The sequence below is a fragment of the Musca autumnalis genome, unplaced genomic scaffold, assembly GCF_047663935.1.
Source record: "Musca autumnalis isolate F117 unplaced genomic scaffold, ASM4766393v1 scaffold_4, whole genome shotgun sequence".
Lineage (NCBI taxonomy): Eukaryota > Metazoa > Arthropoda > Insecta > Diptera > Muscidae > Musca > Musca autumnalis.
In genome coordinates, this window is record NW_027411977.1 from 93,435,981 (window position 1) to 93,461,789 (window position 25,809).

General features: G+C 37.3%; 1 protein-coding gene across 6 annotated transcripts in view; it reads left to right on the plus strand.

Moving 5' to 3' along the window:
- The window catches only part of zormin, a 361,202-nt gene that overhangs the window by 311,724 nt on the left and 23,669 nt on the right, over window positions 1-25,809 (plus strand). For all 6 annotated transcript variants that reach the window (XM_073982044.1, XM_073982043.1, XM_073982046.1 and 3 more), the window contains one exon: window positions 23,198-23,785. In XM_073982044.1, coding sequence (XP_073838145.1) covers window positions 23,198-23,785 — 588 coding nt within the window. The remainder of the gene's footprint in view (window positions 1-23,197; window positions 23,786-25,809) is intronic.

Sequence of the window (25,809 nt, forward strand, 5' to 3'; positions counted from 1 at the left end):
CCTCACACGGTGTCATAGAGGTTTTTTTTGCAACTTTCAGGCTATTTTCTCAGGAAGTGTGGACTTGCTCCTGATGAAACTTGTACGCATGGAGGGCAGTGAATACAAGTTGCTAAAACAAAAATTAAAGCGATTCGAGAGATGACCCTAAACTGAACTTTTCCAAAATTGTGTGTGGGAGGTACCCGAAGGAGTGGACCGATTGAGTCCATATTGAAACCTTATCTAAGTCTGGTACACATTTCACGATGGGCAGAGTATGGACCAAATCGCTTACTCCCTTCAATAGTTATCGTGCGCACAAATTTTCCGAACATATTCGAACTTTTGTGGGGGATGTACGGGAAGGAGTGGACCGATATAGCCCGTCTTCGAACTTAAACTAAGTTTGGGTTAAATATTACGAAAGCCAAAATTTGAACCGAATCGGTTTATCCGTTCGAGAGTTATCGTGCGCTCCAGCCAGCCAGACAGATAGACCGACGGACGGACATTGCTCAATCGACTCCAAATTGTCTGAAACACATTTCGTCCAAACATACTTGAGGTCTAAAACCATTATTTCGATGAGGCACATTTTGCCCGTATGAAAGTGTATATACCCTCGTTAGCATAGATGCTGTGGGTATAAAAATGAAAATTACAGCTAGCTAGCAGACTGACAGAGGACATGGCTATATCGACTCAGAATTTTATCCTGATCTAGAATATATATACTTTATAGAATCGCAAATGATTATTTCAATGCGTTACGAATGGAAAATAAACTTAATATACCCTCCATACTATGGTTGACGGTATAAGAAATACTCTTTTCATAGATGACAAAATAAGTTTTACGCGTTTTCCAAATCAGTACCAGTCACTGTGTAAAATTGTAGCATTTTAATAAAGACTACTAAAAGCTTATATGCGAAAGATGTATGAAGGAGTGGCCATATATATTGGGTCATTCCGGGACCTATATCTCAGGAAGTACTGTCATTCGCTAGAAAAAAATGTATCGTCATGATTACATGCTGTAGTCATTGTTAACAATTGGATATAGTTCTGGTAGTCATTATTTCCGATAGGTGTCGTGCCAAACAGCCATTTTAGATGATCACCATAGGATTAATTTGAGCTTTTGAGTTATTATTTCAGGAAGCATGGACTTGCCCACAAAAAAATTATATCGTTGTAATCAGAATCACATTTACTATTTTCGATGAAAATTTCAAAACAGTCTTCAATCAACACTTAAGCGAAGTTTTGAACTTTTATAAGGGAAATACCCGAAGGTGTTGTCCGATATGTGTACGTTTAAACGAAATTTTACTATGTGAAAAATTTCAGCCAAATAGGACACTTAGTTTGTAAGCAATCATCAGAAAATATGGACTTGTCCACGAAAATATTTGTACCGTTGAAATAGGGGCCGCGAGGGCAACCTGCTTTAAAAAATCCGAACTATCGGAGACATGTCCTTTAACTCTACCATCATGATCTATGCCTGGATAATATATCACGAGTTCGAAATTTTGGACCAAATCGATTGATCTCTCCATGAGTTATAGTGCGCTCCAGCCAGCCAGCAAGGCAAACAGGCGAGCGGACATGGCTAAATCCACTCCAAATTGTCTGAAACGGTTTTCGTCCAAACGCACTTATGGTCTAAGGCCATTATTTCAATGAGGCACATTCCGGACGTATTAAAAGTGTTTAAATCCTCGTTAGCCTAAAGGCAGAGGATATAAAAAACTACTGAACGGTCCTAGTAAAGAATCCTCACAAGTAGCGTTGCCTTCCCAAATAAGCGGTTTTGTGCAAACTTCCGGTACCTCTCCCACAAAAGTGGTATGTCTGACAATATTCTCAGATTCGGTGTGCAACATTGTTTTTTTAACAATAGTTTTTGTCATAGTGGTCAAATATCAACAATGCAAAGTTTAGGACTAAATGGACGAGGACTTAAAGTTCCAACTTTATGTTTACCAATAATTCGCAGTCTTTGGGTCAAGAGAAGTGGACAGCGACATAGTAAATGCTCGATTGTTTCGACTTCTTCTTCATATTCGTTTAGCCTGCAGTAGTTAGAAATCTCACCTGCTTAACATTTTCAAGAGATCGAACCTAAGAACCCTTGTTTATTTCAACTGCCAATTTTATGTCGCACTTCTTCGGGGAAAATAGAGAGGTCGTTCTGTCTATAAAATTACTTAATTATTTCGTTTATCACTGGAAACCACTGAGCATTTCATTAATCCAGTTAATCAGTCACCTAAGTTAGCAAGTGAACTATGCCCTACTATAGGCTATCTTCTCCATACTGACAGTTCCTAGTTTGCATTTTTCTCATAGTTCGCCAAGGTCATCAACTGTGTTGACAAGAAATCCTAAGGATTCTCTGCTCTCACAGCAGATAAACTTGACTCCTCTATTTGATACGCAGTTCGGTAGTGCTGCACCCTATAGAGGGGTTTCCCTATCGCCCGAAGACAGAATGTCACGCACACGGTTTTCAGTAAGCAGCCACAGTGGTGCACGTCAGCTTTGTACTCTGAAGGTCTGCGGTACAATTCCTGACCAGAACATCAACATTTTCGGCGCACAATGGTTCAGGAATCGATTTTCCTGGCCAAAAATAAAAATGTTGTTTTGTCAAAGATATTTAATTTCTATATGGGTTTCGATAGTAAACATATTGAAACTAAGGAAACCAAAAAATTAGGCCCAAATATTGGAAGGTGTGGGCGTGACGTGCCCCTAAAGACGAAAATTTTCCACATTTTTGAGAAATACGTCATTTTTGCAAATTTCTGGAGAAAGACGAAGCTATTTCTCTGAAACTATAGCAGTTATTGTGTTCATTGTTTTTTTTTTTATAAGGTAGGTAGGATTGTGGCCTTTAAAAATAGTTTCAGTAAATTACCGTAGCGTTTACACAACATGATCTATTTTATTTGTCCTCGGGTACTAAATTTTATGAAATTCCAAATTTAGTGGACTAGAACTTTTGTGGAACAACATGGAACAAAGTTCTGTTTTCACAGAAAGATGCCTCCTCTTCCAGCCCATATATACTTTTGTACCCGTCCCGTTCCGTCTGTTTAACACTTTTTTCAATTTATTGAAATTACATGGGTAAAAATGTGTGTTTTTGTACCCTACACCACTATGTGGTAAGGGGTATTATGTGTTAGTGCATTTGTATGTAACATACAAAAGGAAGCGAGATAGACCCATAGTTCCTTCTAGGGATATACATAGAATCACTTTCTGAGTCGATTTATGCATGTCCGTCCGTCCGTCCGTCCGTTCGCAACATACAGGTCGCATTTGTTGACCGATTTCGCTGAAAATTGGGGAATACCATTTTTTTAGCCGTCGGAAGATCAAGTTCGAAGATGGGCTATATCGGTCCAAGTTTCGGTATAGCCCCCATATATATTTTCGGCCGATTTCACGTATTTTCTGTAACACACACGCTATATATGTCCGATTTCGATGAAATTTGGAATGTGTGACTGAATTTTGTCTAAAAATAAATGTGCCAAATTATATCGAAATCGGTTCAGATTTGGATATAGCTCCCATATATATGTTCGCCCGATTTCACGTATGCGATGTACCAATCACGCTATATACGTCCGATTTTAATGAAATTTGGAATGTTTGACTGAATTTGGTATAGAAATAAGTGTGCCAAATTATATAGAAATCGGTTCAGATTTGGATATAGCTCCCATATATATTTTCGGCCGATTTCACGTATTTTCTGTACTAAACACGCTATATATTTCCGATTTCGATGCAATTTGGAATGTGTGACTGAATTCAGTCTAGAAATAAATGTGCCAAATTATATCGAAATCGGTTCAGATTTGGATATAGCACCCATATATATTTTCGGCCGATTTCGCGTATTTGCTGCTCCAAACACGCTATATAAGTCGGATTTCAATGATATTTGGAATGTGTGACTGAATTCGGTCTGGAAATAAATGTGCCAAATTATATCAAAATCGGTTTAGATCTGGATATAGCTCCGATTTATATTTTACATATTCACAGTGGTGTAGGGTATCATATAGTCGGCCCCGCCCGACTTTGATCCTTTCCTTACTGGTTCTATACTGTTTCCATATGAATTACAGTTTTTTGACACAAATTACAACTTTTTTGAGTATATGAGTTTTTATACGAGTTATATAAGTTTTATTAAAACGCAAGGAGAATTTTTTAATTTTTAAAAAAATTTTAATTTTTTTTGTAAAATTTTTTTTACAATTTTTTTTTGGAAAAAAAAATTTCGACATTTTTTCGATTTTTTTTTTGTTAGTTTTTTGGTAATTATTTTGTTTATTTGTTGGTGTTTGACCATCTTTAATACATAGGAAGATATAAAAACCACAAAAACGCTCATATTTTGATGAAAAATAGTTAAAAAACTCAAAAGTTTAACTTTGACCTTGAACTTCTCTGTAACTACCAGACCGAACTTGACCGCTTATAAATCGTCTGAAAGCTGATTGTGTTATCTGTCTAAGAAAAAAAGAATTATGAATATATCCCTATCCGTTCAAAAGTTACAGAATTTTGACCAGGAAAAAACGATTTTGAACCACTGTGCGGCAGTGGCAAATCTTTTCAGTGTAATGATGGCTTACATTTCCTGAGTATTTCAGCCATTAAACCCTTCTCTACAAGTGGTGTCATAACGTCGGTGTCATGCTTAAGTGTTCCATACGCTTTATTGATTTTTTGAGATATAGGTGGTTTCTAGGGTTTTCGCACTTTGCACTTTCAAAATTTTTCATTTTTCTCGGCATTTTCCTATCTGCTCTAGCTTCCGAGATATTTACATTACAGGAAGCATAAGTTATTTCCAGGTATAAAATTAATATTTTAATAACCTATAAGTTTAAAAACGCATTTAGAAAATCAGAATTTTAATTCTCGATTTAGAAGTTTTGCATTTATTGAGACATAGAAACGGAACTGCTATGCGTTCATTGATTCTCAGCGAAAAACACATAACTAATTTGTTGGTATTGCATACTACAGAAAAAAAAAAACAACATTTCGACGGTGCCCGGTCTCACAATTAGGAGGGTTGGCGTTTTTTACTGTGAGACCGGGCACCGTCGAAATGTTGTTTTTTTTTCTGTAGTATGCAATACCAACAAATTAGTTATGTTTCAAAATAATAAAATAATGTCACTTCAAGAATTATCTGCCGTTGAAAGTAAAAACAACAAGTCGTGCCGTAGATTTAAGCTCCACACAGTGCCAAGATATAGGACTACATCAAAATGTGGACATATATTGATGAATTTTGGCAATACACAACTTATAAACTAGAAATGTAAAATAGCAGCACATTCAGTTGGAAATTTGGCCAAAATCGTGAAATTATAAAAAACGGGAGAAACGTCTACATGGGGGTATACCAAGACATGGACCTCTATCGACCATGGACCTACGCAAGATGTTTAATACCACCAAAGAACACAAAATGTCAAATTACAGCGAATTAACTTTGAAAATATAGACAAATTAATAAAAAACTGGAAGTTCCGTTATGAGGGGTCTATACCTAAAAGTGGACCAATCCTGACGAATTTTGGGGAAAATTATCTTCTAGTCACTACGAGTTTACTGTAAAATTTTGAGATCGATATCTTGATTAGAAATATTTTTGTCGCTCTCTCCCATACAAGCTAAACCACAGTGCACCACTTTAATTCTCTTATTGAGATGGACGGAGGATCCCTGCCGATGTTTTTCTTGAGTTTGTACACCCCCCTAGAGTAGGTCTTCTATTCTGAAGTCGACTAATTTGGAGCGATAGCTAAGGTGTTGAGAACATTCTCGACCTTATCATTGATGTAGGTTACCTTCTCAAAAATGTTCGCTAAAATAATCAGGTTTCAATATGGACTAACTCGGTATATTCCTTCGTGTACCTCACACACAAAATTTGGAAAAAGCACAGGTTTACAGGCCGCCTTGGATCGTTTTGAATGTTTTTGCAACAAGTTCTTATTTCTTGTCCACAAGAGCCGTAAAGGGTCGTAAAAACGACGGCTCATTTATTAGGGTCAAGGTTATACTTCCTGAGATAAAGGCCAAAAACCTCCAAAAAAGAGTGCTGGTACCAACTAAACTGTGTAGTACCTAAGATAACCCTCGAAGGGAAACCGATTTAATCCAAACGTTGTACATCGTAATATTTCTTACAGACTCGTATGTTATGTCCGATAATAGACTACATCGGACCACACTATCGGGTACTCAGACAAAGTTTAGAAAAAGTGCAGTTCATGGACTCGTCTGTCAAAATTTTTTTTTAATTTGGCAACATGTGACCAGGTTACGACGGTATAATTTTTTCTGAGAAGTCAGAAGTATTCTGTTTACTTTTTTTCTTTAGGTCCGAGGCTGACGACACCGCTGACTGATACTTTTATACTTGTATGGTCGTAAAAAGGATAAAAAAATTAATCAAAGAAGGACAACATGTTTACTTCCTTGATAAACTCACCAAAATATATATGAAAATCGCTTCATTACTTTCCAAGCTAGATTTGGCACCGATTTCAAAATGTCATATTGAGAAACACGCTATATACAAATCATAATGATTTTATACCCTCCACCATATTACGGAGGGTATAATTACATTTGTCATTCCATTTTTAATACATCGAAATATTCATCGGAGATCCTACAAAGTATTCTTGATTCTTGATCAGGGTAAAATTCTAAGTCAATATAACCATGCCCGTCTGTCTGTCCGTCCCTCTGTTGAAATCAAGATACAGCTCGCAATTTTGAAGATAGAGCTTTGTAATTTGGTAAAGAAGATTCTACTACTCCTAGGATGTTCGGTATGGCAAATAGGCTATATCGGTCCACGTTTTGATATAGCTCCCATAGAACGGTACCTCCCGATTTTCGGTATTTTGAAGGCCTTGGCCTCAATATTCCTCAGAAATGACTGAAATTTGGTATTTAGTCGTCGTTGGTGGTACAAAAATTTTCACCCAGAAATTTGTTCGTACTGATCCACGCCTTATTACAGCCCCAATAGAACGGTACCTCCCGATTTTCGGTATTTTGAAGGTTGTGGCCACAATAACCCACCGAAATGGCTGAACGATACCTCCCGATTTTCGGTATTTTAAAGTTTGAGGCCTCAACAACCGACCGAAACGGCTGAAATTTGGTATTTAGTCTACGTTGGAGGTAAAAACCTTTCCGTTTGAATCTTGTCGGTATAGGTACACGTTTTGATATAGCCCCCATAGAACGGTACCTCCCGATTTTCGTAATTCTGTACGTTGTGACGTCAACATCTCACCGAAATGACTGGCATTTTTTATTTAGTCTTCCATTGGGGCTATAAAATATTCCAGAACAGAATTATCAGTATAGGTCCACGTCTTCCTATATCCCCCATAAAAGCGTACCTCTTGATTTTCGGCATTTTGAAGCTTTTAGGCACATTATCTTACCTAAATATCGGAAATTTGGTATTTAGTCTTCTTTCCGCCAGAAATTTGTCGGTATAGAACGACGTTGTGATATAGCCCCATAGAACAATACCTCCCGAATGTCGGTGTTTTAAAGGTTAGCCATATTGATTTACAGAAATTGGTGAAATTTGGTATTTAGTCTTTTAGATAAACGAAAGAAAACTAATTGTTCCATTTTACTGCAATACAACTCGTGGTGGAGGCTATAACAAGTTGGGTCTGGCCTAACTTAACTCCGTTTTTACTTGTTTTCATTTCCAACGCTCATATCTCAGTCAAATTTGATCCGATTGACTTTGAAATTGTACTACATATGACACACGAACCAACTTTGAATGGAAGGTGCTTACATATGGGAAGTTTTTGCGGATTCTGAAACAGCAATGTTCATAGAGGAGAAAAATAAAAAAACAAAAAATCGCCGAAGCGATAAGCTTTGACCGCGATTTGTTTAAAAATTCCCTCCAGCTATTTTTTCTTGTTTTTGGGGTTTTCTCATCTATGAACATTGCTGTTTTAGAATCCGCAAAAACTTCCAAGCTGTAAGCGGTTTAAAGTTAATTAAGGCGCACCGTGCATGACATTGCTTTATAAGGAGGCGATACAATCAGTGCATTGTCCCAATTTGAACTTCTATATCTGAAAAATGGTAAAACCAACGGAAATAACAGCTACAACATTTTCACTATATTAATATCAATAGGCGTCGCAGTTTCTAAGCAAAGTCGTGAAAGCCTAAAAACCCTAAAAATGTGAACTTTGATCGCGATTTATTTGAAAAGCGCCTTGGCTATGTGGGGAGGGTATTATAAGTTGGTTTTGGACAAAAAGTTTGTAACGCATCGAAATAATGGTCGTAGACCCATACTTATATATACCAAAATGAATGTCTCGACGATCTGATGAGGGTCTCGTAGGGGAAGAAGCCTATTGATTTTGGTGATGGTCGGATAATTTTCAGGGGGTCGGAATGGCCAAAAAACTAATTTAGAGAAAAAGTCAACGTTTTATTTCAAATCGAATATCTCCGCATCTATAGTGGGTATATCAGAAGCAAAACCTGCTAATGAAAGTCGAAAATACCACCTTTACAACGATGTATAGTAGGTTGTCGTAGGTGGTCAAACAACGAAGAAATCGCAATAGTCGCTAATACAACCCATCTTTTTATTTTTGCGATTTGAGTTATAATGACGAATATCACAGCTTTGGTTGGGGATCTTCAAAAAACAAAGCCTGACTATGAAAGAAGAATATCCCACCTTTACAATGATTCAAAGCAGGTTGGCGTAGGTGACCAAATATCGGAGATATAGCAATAGTCGGTAAAACATCCCATTTTTTAATTTTTTTCAAAACCGCGCTACAGGTCGCAATTTCGATTGGATCGTCACGAGGTCCCACAGAGGAAGAAGCCTATTGATTTTGATGATGGTCGGATAATATTCAGGAGTCGGAATGGGCAAAAACCTATTTGGATAAAATGTCAATGTTCTATTTCAAAGCCAATAGTTTTGTTTCTTTAAAGGTATATCAAAGGCAAAACCTGGCAAGAAAAGTAGGAAATATCACCTTTACAACGATGTACAGAAGGCTGTCGTAAGTGGTCAAACAACAGAGATATCGCAATAGTCGGTAATGAATCCCATTTTCCGATTTTTTTTGTAATCACGCTACAGGTCGCAATTTCGATCGGCTCGTCACGAAATTTTGGGAGTTAATGGGGGCCCCACAGAGGAAGAAGCCTATTAAGTTTGGTGATTGTCGGATAATATTCTGAAGTCGGAACAAGCTAAAAGCTTATGTGGAGAAAAGTCAACGTTTTTTTTTTTTCTTATGCGAATATCTCCGTTTCTGGTAGGAGTATTCCAAAAAGAGAGCCCGCCAATGGTAGAAGAAAAGATCTCCTTTATATTGATGCAAAATATGTTGGCGTAAGTGGGCAAACAACCGAGATATCGCAAAAGTCAGTCATATATCCAATTTTTCCATTTTTCTAATCACGCTACACGTTAGAATTTTGATCGGATAGTCTCGAAATTTTAGGGGTAGATGGGGCCCACAGAGGAACAAGCCTATTGATTTTGGATTTTGGATAGTCGGATAATATTTAGAGGTCGGAGTGGGGAAAAACTCATGTGGAGACAAATTCAAAGTTTTATTCTTTGTGAATATATCGGCTTCTAGTAGGGGTATTCCAACGGCAAAGCCTGTCAATAGAAGAAGAAAGTATTTCCTTTAAATTGTAGGTTGACGAAAGGTGGCCAAACAAGGGAGATACCACAATGCATCTAATTCTTCCATTTTTTGCAATCACGCTGCAGGTCGAAATTTTGTTAGGGTGGTCACAAAATTTTGGTTGCTTATGGGGGTCCCAGAGAGAAAGAGGCATATTATGTTTGGTGGTAGTCAGATTATATTCCTTAAAAGAAATGTTTACCAGTGAAAAGCTTATGCACAGGGGTAGTGGTGTAGGGTATCACATGGTCGGCCCCGTCCCCACTATAGCCTTTGCTCACTTGTTTTTCGATTTATCTCATCTATTCAAAAAATTTCCAGGTATAAGAACCTACCATTTAACTTTAATTCAGGCGCACCGTGATATTCTATGCTATTTATTCTTCAAATTCACCCAATAATTTTTTTTTCGATTTTTCGAAAAAAGTCAACCCTTAAGGGTGATGTATCTAGGTTTGTATATCTATCCTTTCCTTGGCTTAGCTGGAAATAATTATCTAAATAGTAAATGTTGTTGATATGTTAAAAATTACTGATGATAAAGAATGTTCTTTTGAACGTCTTTTTTTATTTTCCCACAAATCCTGATCCTTACAAAAAATTCAAATTAAAAGAAAATGCGATATAAATCAAAACACATGAAAATTAAACAATAAAATGTATACGAAAATGAAGGACAAAATAATAAATCGTTGGCGAATGTTGTTGTGCTTTGATCTTTTTTTATATATGTATACGTAAATGCATATATATTGAAAATATATTCGCTTAACAAATAAACACCCAAACACACACAAAGCATCTCATACGCCTTAGTCAATGGGGATATAAATTTCACTCTCTTATATAAATTATGAGGTTCTAAAATTATTAAATGGCTTATTTAGTAGATTAAAATTGCAAGCATAATTGCCAGCCTGCACATGTCCATAAAATATTTCAATGAAATAATTGAGGAACAACATTTTAAAATTTATACTGCAGGAACTGCAAAAAATTTTTAAAATATTCAATAATTATTTTGCATATCAATTTATTATGATGGCGTTTAATTGAATGGTACAGCAATTTTTGTCATTTCCATTTAATTGAATATTCATTATGAATTATCAACAGTTGTGGTCGTCGGCCATTAATGTTCGTTCAATGCTAATGTTATGGGTGGACATCGAGATAGACATAACGAACTGACATGCATTTCACAGCTTCCGCATATTTAAATTTGTAACCCAAGCAAGAAGAAAACTGACAACTAGGAAATCAAGCAGGAAAATCCTTAAAACAGTTTAAATAAATTTCAAAACTAATTGTATGCGATTGAACGAGCATTGAATGTCAGATGCACAAAGCGAAGTGCACTTAAGACTTCGTACAACATTTGAAAATACGAGAGTCAATAATAAATTTTGGATTTAAATGTCTTTTGGTATGTTTCTACCACTCGATATTTTTGCTAATTCTGAAAATGATTATCTGCTCCTCCTTCGTTTATATAGTAAATATATTATTGTAAATAATATGGCTTGAGTGGCATAAGATGTCAAAATGTTGTTTTTAAACGCCAATTAAATTATATATGATAATATTTTATTGGCCAAATTTCAATTATTTATTTTGGTCGCTGCTTAGATGCACTTAGCTAAATCGAGGTGATATTCATGCAGATATACGAGTATATCATATGTGTGTATATCATTTCTAATATACAAAGTTGCGTGAAGATCAAAAATATAAAATTAAAAATAAATACGATAGCCATGGTACAACAAAGTCATCGAAATAAATTCTCTGATAACATCAACAACGGTGCGTATTTTAAATAAGGAAATACATTTGCTTAGTGTTGTAAAAATTATGACATCTGTAGATGTAGATGTAGAAAATTATCTCGGATAATATAGCCATTTTAACAGGGGTGTTAACATTAGTTTCAAATATATTGTTATTTTGCAACGAGTCATTTGTATAACCTAAATATTTTGGCGCCTTGAAATTAGAAAACAAATGTTTTTATTCGAAAAATAAAATTTGTTTGTGTGTGCGCATATTATTTTGGTTATTTTTTTCGCAGAAATATTCGCAACCATAAATTTGATACTAAACATTTGCTGCGAACAAAACAATTTAATTAAATGTCTAAAGTCTATCCGAATTGTGTAAACATTTTCAAAATAAATTTTTTTTAATAAAGAAATTCGGTGAAAGTATTTTAACAACAAAGCTCATGTTTAGACCACAAAATAAAAAACAAGTAAAAAGTCGTTAAGTTCGGCCGGGCCGATCTTTTTATACCCTCCACTATAAAATAGTCTTAATTAAGATGGAATAATTAGGGTCCTTTCACAATTTTAGGTGGAACAACTTTTCGACAATGGATAGACTCCTACTGTCTCCCACTATTGCTTAAATTACACTGTGAACACAAATGTTGGGGCAGAGATAATTCCTTTTGGAGATTAAACCCCGAAGGACAGATGCGCCGTGAGTCCAACTTCCGCGTTATGGCGTGATGAAGTTTTTGCAAGAGACCCTGTAAGCCATCATGAATTAGCATTATATCTTTGTTTGTTGTTTTTGTAGAGCACTTAAGCAACAGTGAACAAAGATATAACGCTAATTCCTGATGGCCCACAGGGTCTCTAACAAAAATTTCATCACGCCATAACGCGGAAGTTCGACACACGGCGGATCTGTCCTTCGGGGTTTATAATATACTCACTAAGGCCTTTCTTCCCCAAGAAGAATTTTCCGTGCCCCAGACTTTCACCTCCATTTTGTTGCACAGTGTTATCTAATCTAATCTAAACAAGTAAGAAAAGCGTTAAGTTCGGACGGGCCGAACTTTTTATACCCTCCACCACAAATTTCAGCCATTTCGGTGGATTAATGTGGCCACAACCTTCAAAATACCGAAATTCGGAAGGTACCGTTCTATGGGGGCTATATGATGGCGTGGACCTATACCTACACATTTCTGGGGGAAAGTTTTATACGCCTAAGGAAGACTAAATACCAAATTTCAGCCATCTCGTTGTGATAATGAGGCTAAAACGTTCAAAATATCGAAAATCGGGAGATATTGTATTATGGGGGCTATATCAACACGTGGACCTATATAAACATTTTATCGTAGAAATGTTTCTTAGCCTCTAGAAACACAAAATACAAAGTTACAACCGATTCTTTGGTTAAGTGGGTCTAATATATTCAAAATATATTAAAATGACGCGTACTTTATAAGGGGCATTATGTGGGGGCTATACCAAAACGTGGACCTATATAACCCAACTTTGGTAGGAATGTTTTCTGGCCTCTGAAGACACAAAATACCAAATTACAACCAATTCTGTGGTCAAATGGGTCTAATACATTCAAAATATATTAAAATGACGCGTACTTTATATGGGCCCTTATATGGGGGCTATACCAAAACGTGGACCTATATAACCCAACTTTGGTGGGAATATTTGTTGGCCTCTGGAGACACAAAGTACCAAATTACAACCAATTCGGTGGTAAAATGGGCCAAATATCTTAAAAATTCCTTAAAACGACGACGCGTCACGCGTCATTTTGTATGGGGGCTATACGAAAGCGTGGACCTACATAGCCCACTTTCAATACCAAAAGTCCTACGTTAATATAAGATATTTTCCCAAAATTTCATCAACCTACGTCAATCCGTTCGGACGCTAGAGTGATTTCCACAGACGGACAGACGGACGGAAATGGCTATATCGATGTAGAATTGCACGCTGATCAAGAATATATATACTTTGTGGGGTCTTCAATGATTATTTCGAGTAATTACAAACGTAGTGACAAACTTAATGTACTCCCATCCTATGGTGGAGGGTATAAAAAATGTGTTCAGCTAAAATTCTCAAAATACCGAAAATCGGGAGATACCGTTATATGGGGGCTATACCAAAACATGGACCTATGTTGACGATGTTTCGTTGGAGATGTTTTATGACAACTGAGAACTTCAAATGTCAAATTACAGCTATTTCGGTTAAAAACTGTAGCTAAAATTCTCAAAGTACCGAAAATCGGGAGGTACCTTTATATGACGGCTATACCAAAACATGGACCTATGTTGACTATGTTTGGTGGAGATGTTTCATGACCACTGAAAACCTCAAATGTCAAATTACAGCTATTTCGGTTAAAAACTTTAGCTAAAATGCTCAAAATACCGAAAATCGGGAGGTACGGTTACAGGGGGCCATACCAAAACATGGACCTATGTTGACGATGTTTGGTGGAGATGTTTCATGACCACTGAGAACCTCAAATGGCAAATTACAGCTAGTTCGGTTAAAAATTGTAGCTAAAAGTCTCAAAATACCGAAAATCGGGAGGTACCGATATATGGGGGCTATACCAAAACATGGACCTTTGTTGACGATGTTTCGTGGAGATGTTTTATGACCACTGAGAATCCCAAATGTCAAATTGCAGATAGTTCGGTTAGAAATTGTGGATAAAATTCTCAAAATACCGAAAATCGGGAGGTACCGTTATATGGGGACTATACCAAAACATGGACCTATGCCCATATCCTTTGGGATATAAGTTTGTTGATCACTAGGAACCCTAAGTGCCAAATTATAGCTAATTCGGTCCGCAAATGTGGCGAAGAACGTCAAAATACCTCAAATCGGGAGGTACCGTTATATGGGGGCTATACCAAAGAGTGGACCGATATAGCTCATCTTCGAACTTGACCTGCCTATGGAAAAAAGGTGCAAAATTTCAGCACTCTATCTCAATTATTGCGGACGCTAGAGTGATTACAACAGACGGACAGACGGACATGGCTAGATCGTCTTAGAATTTTATCCTGATCAAGAATATATATACTTTATAGGGTCGCAAATGATTAGTTCGATGTGTTACAAACGGAATGACAAACTTAATATACCCTCCATACTATGGTGGAGGGTATAAAAAACACATGTAAGGGCTATAGGGTATCACGGAGCCAACCATGTAATAACATACACCATTACACCTGGACACTAGTTTTCCACGGAATTTATTTTTATGATTGCGGCATATTTCAGCCGTTAACATAATTAGCATCAGTAAAAAGGTGTAGAATTCCTCTTTCAAATAAAGCACATATCTCGTAGAGTAAATATAAAGCGTGCGCATTCAAAAATTTTACAAATTTCCGCACAAAAGTTTTGGCGCTTTTATCTCGCTAAATATTATCTAATCATCATGTTTAACTGCAAGATTTTTCTTTATCGTAAACCTAAACCTTACTTAAAATTTCACGTCGGCTGTCATTGCGATGAAGAGACAAAATCGGACAATCATTTTTTTATTATACCCTCAGCATTTATGCTAACGAGGGTATATACACTTTCATACGGGCAAAATGTGCCTCATCGAAATAATGGTTTTAGACCCCAAGTATGTTTGGACGTAATGTGTTTCAGACAATTTTGAGTTGATTTAGCCATGTCCGTCCGTCCGTCTGTCTGTCTGTCCGTCTGTCTGTCTGGCTGGCTGGTGCGCACGATAACTCTCGAACTGAGCAACCGATTCGGTTCAAAATTTGGCTTTCGTAATATTTTGCCCAAATGTAGTTTAAGTTCGAAGATGGGTTATATCGGTCCACTCCTTCCGGTACCTCCCCCACAAAAGTTCGAAAATGTTCGGAAAATTTGTGCGCACGATAATTCTTGAAGGGAGTAACCGATTTGGCCCATACTTTGTAAATCGTGAAAGTTCTATCAGACTTAGATGAAGTTTAGATATGGACTCAATCGGTCCACTTCTTCGGGTACCTCCCACACAAAATTTCGGAAAAGTTCAGTTTAGGACCTGCTCTCGAATCGCTTTGATTTTTGTTGTAGCAACTTGTATTCGCTGTCCCCCATACGACAGTACAAGTTTCATAAGGGGCAAGTCCATACATCCTGAGAAAATAGCATGAAAGTTGCAAACAACCCCTATGACACCGTTTGAAGTAATTGGAGCGCAAGATAAATCTCGAACGGATCTGCCAATTCGGTCCAAAATTTGGCCTTCCTAATATTTTGTCCAAACATAGTTCGTAGATAAACCATGTCGGTCCACTCCTTCAGGTAGCTCCCTGACAAAAATTCAAATATCTTCGGAAAAATATGCGCACGATATCTCTTGAAGGGGGTGACTGATGTAATCCACACTCTGCACATCCTATTATATCTACCAGATATAGATCAGGTTCGAATATGGACTATATTTGTGCACTCCTTTGGGTACCTCCCACACAAAATTTTGGATAAGTTTACTTTAAGAACTGCTCTCGAATCACTTTGATTTTTGTTGAAGCGATTTGCATTCGCTAAATCTCGAACGGATCTGCCAATTCGGTCCAAAATTTGGCCTTCCTAATATTTTGTCCAAACATAGTTCGTAGATAAACCATGTCGGTCCACTCCTTCAGGTAGCTCCCTGACAAAAATTCAAAAATCTTCGGAAAAATATGCGCACGATATCTCTTGAAGGGGGTGACTGATGTAATCCACACTCTGCACATCCTATTATATCTACCAGATATAGATCAGGTTCGAATATGGACTATATTTGTGCACTCCTTTGGGTACCTCCCACACAAAATTTTGGATAAGTTTACTTTAAGAACTGCTCTCGAATCACTTTGATTTTTGTTGAAGCGATTTGCATTCGCTACCTCCATTACGACGGTAAAAGTTTTTTCAGGAGCAGGTCCATATTTCTTGGGAAAACATCCCGAAAGGTGTAAAAAGCCCTATGTCACCATTTATGGCTCTCGAACTGTTCTACCGATTTGGTGGAACATTTGGTCTTCGTCATATTTTATCCAAACTTAGTTTCATGGGGCAATACCGGTCCCCAGCTTCCGGTACTTCTCCCCAATATTTAAAAAATGTCACTAAAATGTTAGGACGATGGTGCAACCAATTTGGTCCAAACTTTGGATCTCCTAATATTTTGTCAAAATTTAGTTTAACTTCTAAAATGACCCACATCGGTCCTCCCTAAGGGTACCTGCCCTACAAAAGTTCAACATTCGTGTCTTAGTGCAGTTAATTCCTAATCCACATTTTTGTCGGCAAGTTCAAATGCCCAAAAAGGGCCACAAAATTCTGAAGAGACCTTAAATATATTCGATCTGTCCGTAGGTGAAGGTTTCACTTCACATTGGCTGAGGGTATATATCTGTCGGCAAAGCCGACTGACACTTTGTTACTTGTTGAAATATGGACCAATATTTACAATTCTCCGAATTGAGCTTTCATATCCTATGGCAACACGCAATACCAAATTACAACAATGCCGTTCGAAAATTGAACAAAAAAAGGTCCATACCTAAAATTGGCAATACTGGTTCATGGGGGATAGACTCAAACCTTCAAGTATGGTTGCATTTGGAGGAAACGATATTCAAAATACAGAAAATCAGGAGGTACTCTTCTATACTGATACTGATGACGCTGAAACCTCAAAAATGCCGAAAATCGCGAGGGACCATTCTATGGGGGCTATATAAAGTTTTTCAGCCATTTTAGTGCGATATTTAGGCCACAATCTTCAAAATGGGAGCTATATCAAAACGTGGACAGATATAACCCATTTTCAATACCAAACGTCCTAGAACTAATAACAACTTTTGTACCAAATTATGGAGCTCTGTCTTAAATATTGCGATATTTCGATATGTTACACAAAAACAATTTTTTGGATCTCCTAATTTATTTGCTTTTGATCCAAAACCCTTATATTAAAAAATCCGAATTCGATTTTCACGACATTCACACCGTACCATTTTAATGTCTGCGCAACTGCATCAGTGTGAATGATATTCAAGTCTGCCTCATAGGCTCGTTGATCTAGAGGTTCTTGTTTGTACTTTTGGATAAGTTTCTTAATCCTGTAAGAATGTTACATTGCTCCAGGTGGTGCAGCCGGTATTTTGAGGGTATTTAGTACATTTTTTTATTGATCTACCCTTAATTTGACATTTGAGGTTTTCTGCAATACTCCTGAATTTTCTCTAACTTCTGGATCTACACGGTTCATATTATTTATTAAGTCGCCCATGCTGGGAAATTTGGTCAAATTGCGGGTATTCGACCAGCAGGTATGTAGCAAACGGCAGCAGCAGTTATGATGTAGCAAACGGTATGTAGCAAACGGTATGTAGCAAACGGCAACAGCAGTGACGATTTCCCAGCTACCAGAGGATCTGAGTTGTTGAGTTGACCATTCCAACTCTCTGAAGCGGTGATTAGTAATTTCTCTGAACCCTAGACAACCTTCTTTTCCTTGACTCAGAAAAGTATGGCGGTCAGAAGTTATGCAGCAGGGTGATGGGTTAAAGGTGGCGATGATCGGAAAATGGTCTCAGCCAAGGGAAATTGCGGGTTGCCAGGAGACGTCATTTATCAAAACTGGTGCCATAATGGTGATGTCTGGCGATATTTGGCAATCTCCTCTTACCCTTGTAGGAGCATTTCCGTGCACCGTGCAAATTGTGGAGCAATCAATTTGCTAGTTCAGCGCTATATCCCTCTGGTCTTTGGAGCTATGGTCCCCTACTACCATATGGTTATTTCCCTCCAAAGGCTAACTATTGTCGGACATATAACGTAGGGCATTTCTATTCATCGGAGGTATATACACATTAGGCAACTCTACCTGGCGTGATACTGCCAGTACTTTACTGCTACCCCCATACATTCTATGTATGGGTCATTAGAGTCATGTTCAAGCGATATAGGTCTGTACTGGGCAGACTGGTCTTCAGTCTTTGTAACCATCTCATCGTTGCAAGCTATGAGGTGTCAACACCTGGTCGAAAATTCCTCCAAGTCAATCAGGTGCTTAGAACGGCCGCCGTTGGTGCCGACGGTGTTGTTTTGAGCTTTCAGTCTATTATCTCAGGAAGTATGGACATGCCCCCTAATGAGACAAGTTGTTGCAAGAACATTCAAAGTGATTCAAGAGCTGGTGTTAAACTGCACTCTTCCGAAATTTTGCGAAATTTTGTGTACTGTCTGAGTCGGATTTCGTCCAATATTTCGATGAAGGTATAAAAACGTATTTTACTATTCAAAAATTAAAAGGTAGCGATGGGTGTGTGACTACAAGCTCGAGGTTTGTTAATTCGAGATTTAGCATCGGCCAAAGAACAAAGAAAACAAGTAAACCAGTAAAGAAAGGATTAAAGTCGGACGAGGCCGACTACATGATACATTACACCACTGTGAATATGTAAAATATATGTGACAGTTATAGTACGTTTACATATAACCGGATTTAATTAACCTACTGGGTTTCAAATGTCAATTCCATTGCATACACGTGAAATAAATTCTCATAAAAAAGGTTAACCCGACAAAAAGCTATAATACTAACCAGCTATTATATCCAAATCTCCACCGATTTCAATATAGTTTGGCACATTTATTTCTAGACCGTAACATACATATTTTAAATATCATGGAAATTCGACATATACAGGGTGTTTGTGTATTAAATACATGAAATCAACCCATAATATATATGGGAGCTATATCCAAAACTGGTCCGAACTTGATATAATTTGGCACATGTATTTCTAGAAAAAACTCCGTCACACATCCCAAATTGCATTGAAATAGTACAAATATAGCGTATTTGGTTCATCAAATAAGTGAAATCGGGCGAAAATATATATATGGGAGCTATATCCATATCTAAACCGATTTTTACCAAAAGCAATAGCGTTCTTCCTATAGCTAGAAAACGATATTCCACAATTTTCAGCTGAATCGGACAATAAATATGATCTGTTGCGAACGGACAGACATTCATAAATCGACTCAGAAAGTGATTCTATGTATATCCCTAGAAGGAACTATCGGTCAATCTCGTTGTCTTTTGCATGTTACATACAAATGCAGGCTATAAAAGTATCAGTCGGATTTGCAGTTAAAGATATACCCTTGGGTGCCACCGCGGTGCTATGGTATGCACACCCGCCTTGCACGCTGGAGGTCGTGGGTTCGCAAAATACCCCTTAGTAATTTTGGCGACATTTTTGAATATTTCAGCCACGTAAAACTTCTCTACAAGTAGTGTCTTAAGACACGCCGTTCGGACTCGGCGATAAACAGTAGGTCACATATCATTGAGCTCAATATGAATCGGGGTGCACTCATTGATATGAGAGAGGTCTCCCTTATCTTGTATGGGATGTTTGTGGAACAATTATGAACATATTATATATACCCTCAGCTTGAGTGAATTAAAACTTTCATCTATGGACGGATTGAACATAACCAAGATCCTCATCCCTAAAAATTATGTATTTAGAGGGTTTTCTGAATTTCTGGACATATGAATTTGCCGACAAAAATATGAATTTGAATTAAAACTTAAAAAAATGCGCCTACCAGTCGTTTCAGTCGGTCACCGTATAATTTAGATCTTTTGGACCACCACGTCAGAATGCACGAGAAACATAATATCGCTGTAATCAGGACCACAAGGAGTAGCTTCCGGTCATAAGTTTATACATAAACAAATATGTTGAACTTTAGAGGGGGAGGTACCCAAATGAGAAGACCGCTATTGACCATTTTCGAAGTTAAAAAAAATTTGTACAAAATATTACGAAGGCCAAATTTTGGTTTTTTTATAGTTATTGTGTCTTTTCTCTGCAAGTATGAACTTGTCCCTGAAAAAAATTTGAACCGTCCTAATAAGGGAACTAATACAAGCAATTACAACAAAAATCAAAGGGATTCAATAGAAAGCCTTAAACTGAATTTTTCCGATAAACTGGTAAAGTTTTTTCAACGATCGGACCATAATTGTGCCATTTAGAGGATTTTGGTGAAAATGCGCCTTTGGTCCCATACAAATTACTATGGAAACAAAGATCGCTAGGTTGGCAAAGGTTAATATAAACCGATCGCCATAAAATTTCATATATAGGGTTTTTGGATCAAATGGAAAAAATTTAGGGGGTAGAAAATCACAACAAAAAAATTGTTTTTTTGTGTCACCCTAATATACATACCCTCTTTAGCCTAAAGGCTGTGGATATAAAACAATTCGATATTCATTCGACCACTGGACTGAATTGGGAAACCCGACGTTTTAGCCGCATGGTGTGTCGACTTTCGCGTTCTATCGCAATGGCTGTAAAGCGGAAATGACGAATTTTGTACAACATACACGAGTGTGTTAACTGTTTTTTTCTCTGTAAAGAATCGAACATTCCAGTTACATGGCACTCCCACTGAACTGCTGCTCTTTTTTTGAGTAACTTTACTAACCCATTTATTGGGCTATGCTAGAACTATATGAATGCAGTCTCGTAAAGAGTCGAACATTCCAGTTGCATGGTACTCTCTCTGGACCCCTTCACTTTTTTATACCCTCAGCATTTATGCTAAAGGGCAAAATGTGCCTCATCGAAATAATGCTTTAGACGCCAAGTATGTTTGGACGAAATGTGCTTCAGACAATTTGGAGTCGATTTAGCAATGTCCGTCCGTCTGTCTGTCTGGCTGGCTGCTGCGCACGATAACACTCGAACGGATGAACCGATTTGGTCCAAAATTTGGCTTTCGTAATATTTTGTACAAACTTAGTTTAAGTTCGAAGATAGGTTATATCGGTCCATTCCTTCCGGTACCTCCCCCACAAAAGTTCAGAAAATTTGTGCGCACTGTAACTCTTGAAGGGAGTAACCGATTAGGTCGATACTTTGCACATCGTGAAATTTCTACCAGTCTTAGAAGAGGTTCTAGTGTGGACTCAATCGGTCCACTCCTTCGGGTACCTCCCACACAAAATTTCGGAAAAGTTCAGTTTAGGACCTGTTCTCGAATATTTTTGATTTTTGTTGTAAAAATTTGTATTCACTGCCCCGCTTATGACGAAACACGTCTCATTATGCGCAAGTCCATACTTCCTGAGAAAATAGCCTGAAAGATGCAAAAAAATCCCCCATGACACCGTGAGTAGTGGTTGGAACGCAAGACCATTCTTGAACGGTTTAACCGATTTGGTCCAAAATTTGGCCTTCATAATATTTTGTCCAAACATAGTTTAAATTCGGAGATAATCCATATCCTAATATCTACCAGATATAAATCCGGTTCGAATATGGACTATATTCGTCCACTTCTTTGGGTACCTATCACACAAAATTACGGATAAGTTCACTTTAGGACCTGCTCTCGAATCACTTTGATTTTTTGCATTCGCTGCCTCATTTACGACGGTAAAAGTTTTTTAGGGGCAAGTCCATACTTCTTTAGAATACAGCCCGAAAACCCTTTGGCACCAAATGTAGGCTGGATAGCACAATAACTCTCGAACTAACCGATTTGGTCCAAAATTTGGCCTTCCTGATATTTTTTTATACTTCAGTTCGAAGATAGTCAATATCGGTCCACAACTTCCGGTAGTTTCCCCGAATATTTAAAAAATGTCACTTAAATAGTATGCACGATATCTCTTGAATAAATTTGATCCAAATTTGGATCTCCTAATAATTTGTCCAAATTTAGTTTAAATTCTAAAATGGAGGTATCTTAGAGTACCTCCACCACAAAAGTTAAACATTTGTGTCTAAGCGCTGTTTAAGGTCTGTTCGAAGATCCGTTGGAAATATATGCCGATGCTGTTCGTTGTTGTCCTGCTTACAACGGTATTATGTTTTCCGTGGACAAGTCCATGCTTCTTGGCATACTGGTCCATGAGTTAAATAACCACTGAAATGACTAGTGGGCGCGATATCTGTCGAAAAGATATGACTCCCAAAATAAGATGCATCGGTCCATTCCTTTAATTACCTCCTCTTCCACACTTTTGAACTTTAATCCTAATCCATATTTTCGTCTGCAAGTTCAAATGTCCAAAAAAGGCCACAAAATAATGAAAAGAGCATAGATACATTCGATCTGCCCGTAGATGAAAGTTTCAATTCAAATAGTCTGAGGGTATATCTCTGTCGGCAAAGCCGAGTAATTTTTCTAACCCATTTATTAGCCTAGGTTAGAACTATACGATAGCAGTCCTTCTCCTCAACGCAACATTATATTAGCATTGCAATTATAAACAATTCCGCTAAGTGGCTAATAAATTAAGTGCTAATATCAGTCGAACGTAAAACAGCCAACACAAATAATTATAATTTTCGTTGTCATTGTGAAATGTGCGATTTCGAAACGCAAATAAAGACAACAAGTGAATTAGTGAGTGAGCACTTGTTTTTCTTATTTGACATTCTACGGCCAATCAGATTGAAAATATTAAGTGGCAATGGCAGATAGACATCAACAAGAGATTATGATCAGGCCATCATCATCAACATTTAAAATAAGAAACAGAAAAAAACTGACATCAGCAAATAGAGAAAAGAAGATTTATAAATATTATTTTCAATTTTTTTTTTTCAGATCAAGGCACCCAAACGGAAGTTCTACAAATCACCGAAACCATTGAAAAGGAAGAAAAGAAAGAGGAAACGCTGTCAGTGATTAAAAATAAGACTGGCACTGTGCTTAAACCAAATGGTCACATTTATCATACAATTGAAAGGGAGAAATCTTCAAGGGCAGATAAGGAGGTGAAAGTGGACGAGGAGGAGAAGGAGGAGGAACATTATAAATTAAGAAAATCAGCATCATTTTCGTCATCCTCTAATAATTCACTAAGAGGAACTTTAGATGGTGCAACAAATTCAACAACTTCGGGATCGATGCTTTCCTTGCGCTCCTCCCCTCTCAGGTCATCGTGTAGAACTTTAAAGAGTGGCAAAATCAATACATTCCAAAAATGGGAAACAACGGTGGAATCTGTTAGTTATGTGACCACCAAAACAGTGGCCATTAATGAATATCCCACGGATAAAAATAAACTTAGCAGTGCACCCATTTCCATTACCCTTACCCAGGAACCTCTGTATGGCAAGTCGGTTGTCAAGAAAATACCAATTAAATTGGCCAATGGTTGTGCGAATAAAGCGAATGGTACTGAAGAGAAAGGTGAGTCTTTACATTATTATATTTGGGTATCATCACATATCCCACATGCATACCATACCCTGATGCATGCCTTTCACTCTCATATCCATATGATTCTTGTTGTTCATTCAAAGCCATAGTGCAGCTGTTTTTCTTATTTATATTATTGAATTATATATTTTTCAAACATTCATTAAACAACATCATTCAACATCTGAATTTCGCTTTTCTTCCGTTCAAACAAATGTTGTCGGCTGGCAATGCTCAATGAATTGTTTATTATATGAATATTCAAAAAAAAAAATGAATTGAAAATAATTTTTCTTATGCATATGAAAAATTCAATTCTAATCAATGTTCAAGGTAAACATTTCTTTTCTTATGTATGTAGGTGTTGTTTGTCGATCATTATTCAATAAATTAATTAACCGGATATTTAATTTTGGGTGAAAACACAAGAATGTTTCATAACTTTGGTGTTGATGCGATGCTTGTCTTAGATGTTGAAATAATTTCACAAGATATTAACGGACACAGAGATTATTGCAACAGGTGCTGTGACATTACCTAGCATCAACATTCCAAGTGAAAAACAAAACTAAATTTTATAATTTAAAAAAAGAAAAATTATTTTTAATTTTATATTTTAATAGTGGTATTGGTCAAAAGAAATTATTGATAGTCTGCATACAAGGCCGGGGAGATTTGTATGGAAGGAAGCAAAATCTTAACGGGGGTGTCGCGTTTCTGATTCCTGGGATTGTACTGAGCTAAAAGGTCTACTAGAGAATATGTCTGCGGTGAAAATCGAGCCTCCCGATTTTAACTTGAAGTTTGTTATCCACGTTTTTTGCATATTAATAACTCTCTAGTACATCGCAAAAACATTGGAATGCTCCTTCAGGCAGTTTTGGTCTTGAGACAGTGCACATTTTTCGGAAAATATCGACAAATGACACCGTGCTACAAAAGTTAACCAGAAAAAAAATTCAAGCGTTCTGATGCTACAATTCTATCGTGTTGGGGCCGTGGACAACGAGAATACCGTTGGTTCCAAGGTCTATTCGTTTTTACACTTTCATATGGGCAAAATGTGCCTCATCGAAATAATGGTTTTAGACCCCAAGCATGTTTGGACGAAATGTGTTTCAGACAATTTGGAGTCGATTGAGCAATGTCCGTCCGTCTGTCTGGCTGGCTGCTGCGCACGAAATGTTTTGGTATAGCCCCCATATAACGCCCCATATATAGTACGCGTCACTTTAAGATATTTCTACCACAAAATGTTTATATACATAGGTCCACGTTTTGACGTTAACATGATATCTCCCGATTTTCGGTATTTTTAAGGTTTTAGCCTCCTTATCACACCGAAATGGCTAAAATTTGGTATTTAGCCTTCGTTGGGGGTATAAAACTTTTCCCCAGAAATTTTGTAGCTATCGGTCCACGCCTTCATATAGCCCCCATTGAACGATTCCTCCCGATTTTCGGTATTTTGAAGGTTGTGGCCAAATTAATCCACCGAAATGGCTGAAATTTTGTATTTGGTCTTCATTTGGGGTATTAAACATTCCACCCGAAATGTGCCGGTACAGATCGACGTCCTCAAATAGCCCCCATATGACCGTACCTCCCGATTTAAGGTATTTTGAAAGTTGTGGCCTCAATATCAATATCCCGTCGATACGGATGATATTTAACAGTCCGTTGGTGGTATAAAACCTTCCACCTGGAATTTTCCGGTATTGTTCCATGTTTTTATATAGCCCCAATAAAAAGGTCCCTCCAAATTTTCGGTATTTTGAAAGTTTAAGCCACATTATTCAATGGTATTTAGTCTTCGCTGGAGTTACCAAACTTTCCTCCAGAAATTTATCGGTACAGGTCAACGTCTTATACAGTCTCCATAGAACCGTGCTCCCGATGTTGTTAAGTATCCAAATCCAGAATATACAGGTTTAGGTCTAGTCGGTATTACCAATTTTATGTATTTCGCTCAATTCGGAAAATTGTAAATATTGGTCCATGTTTTGAAGTGAACA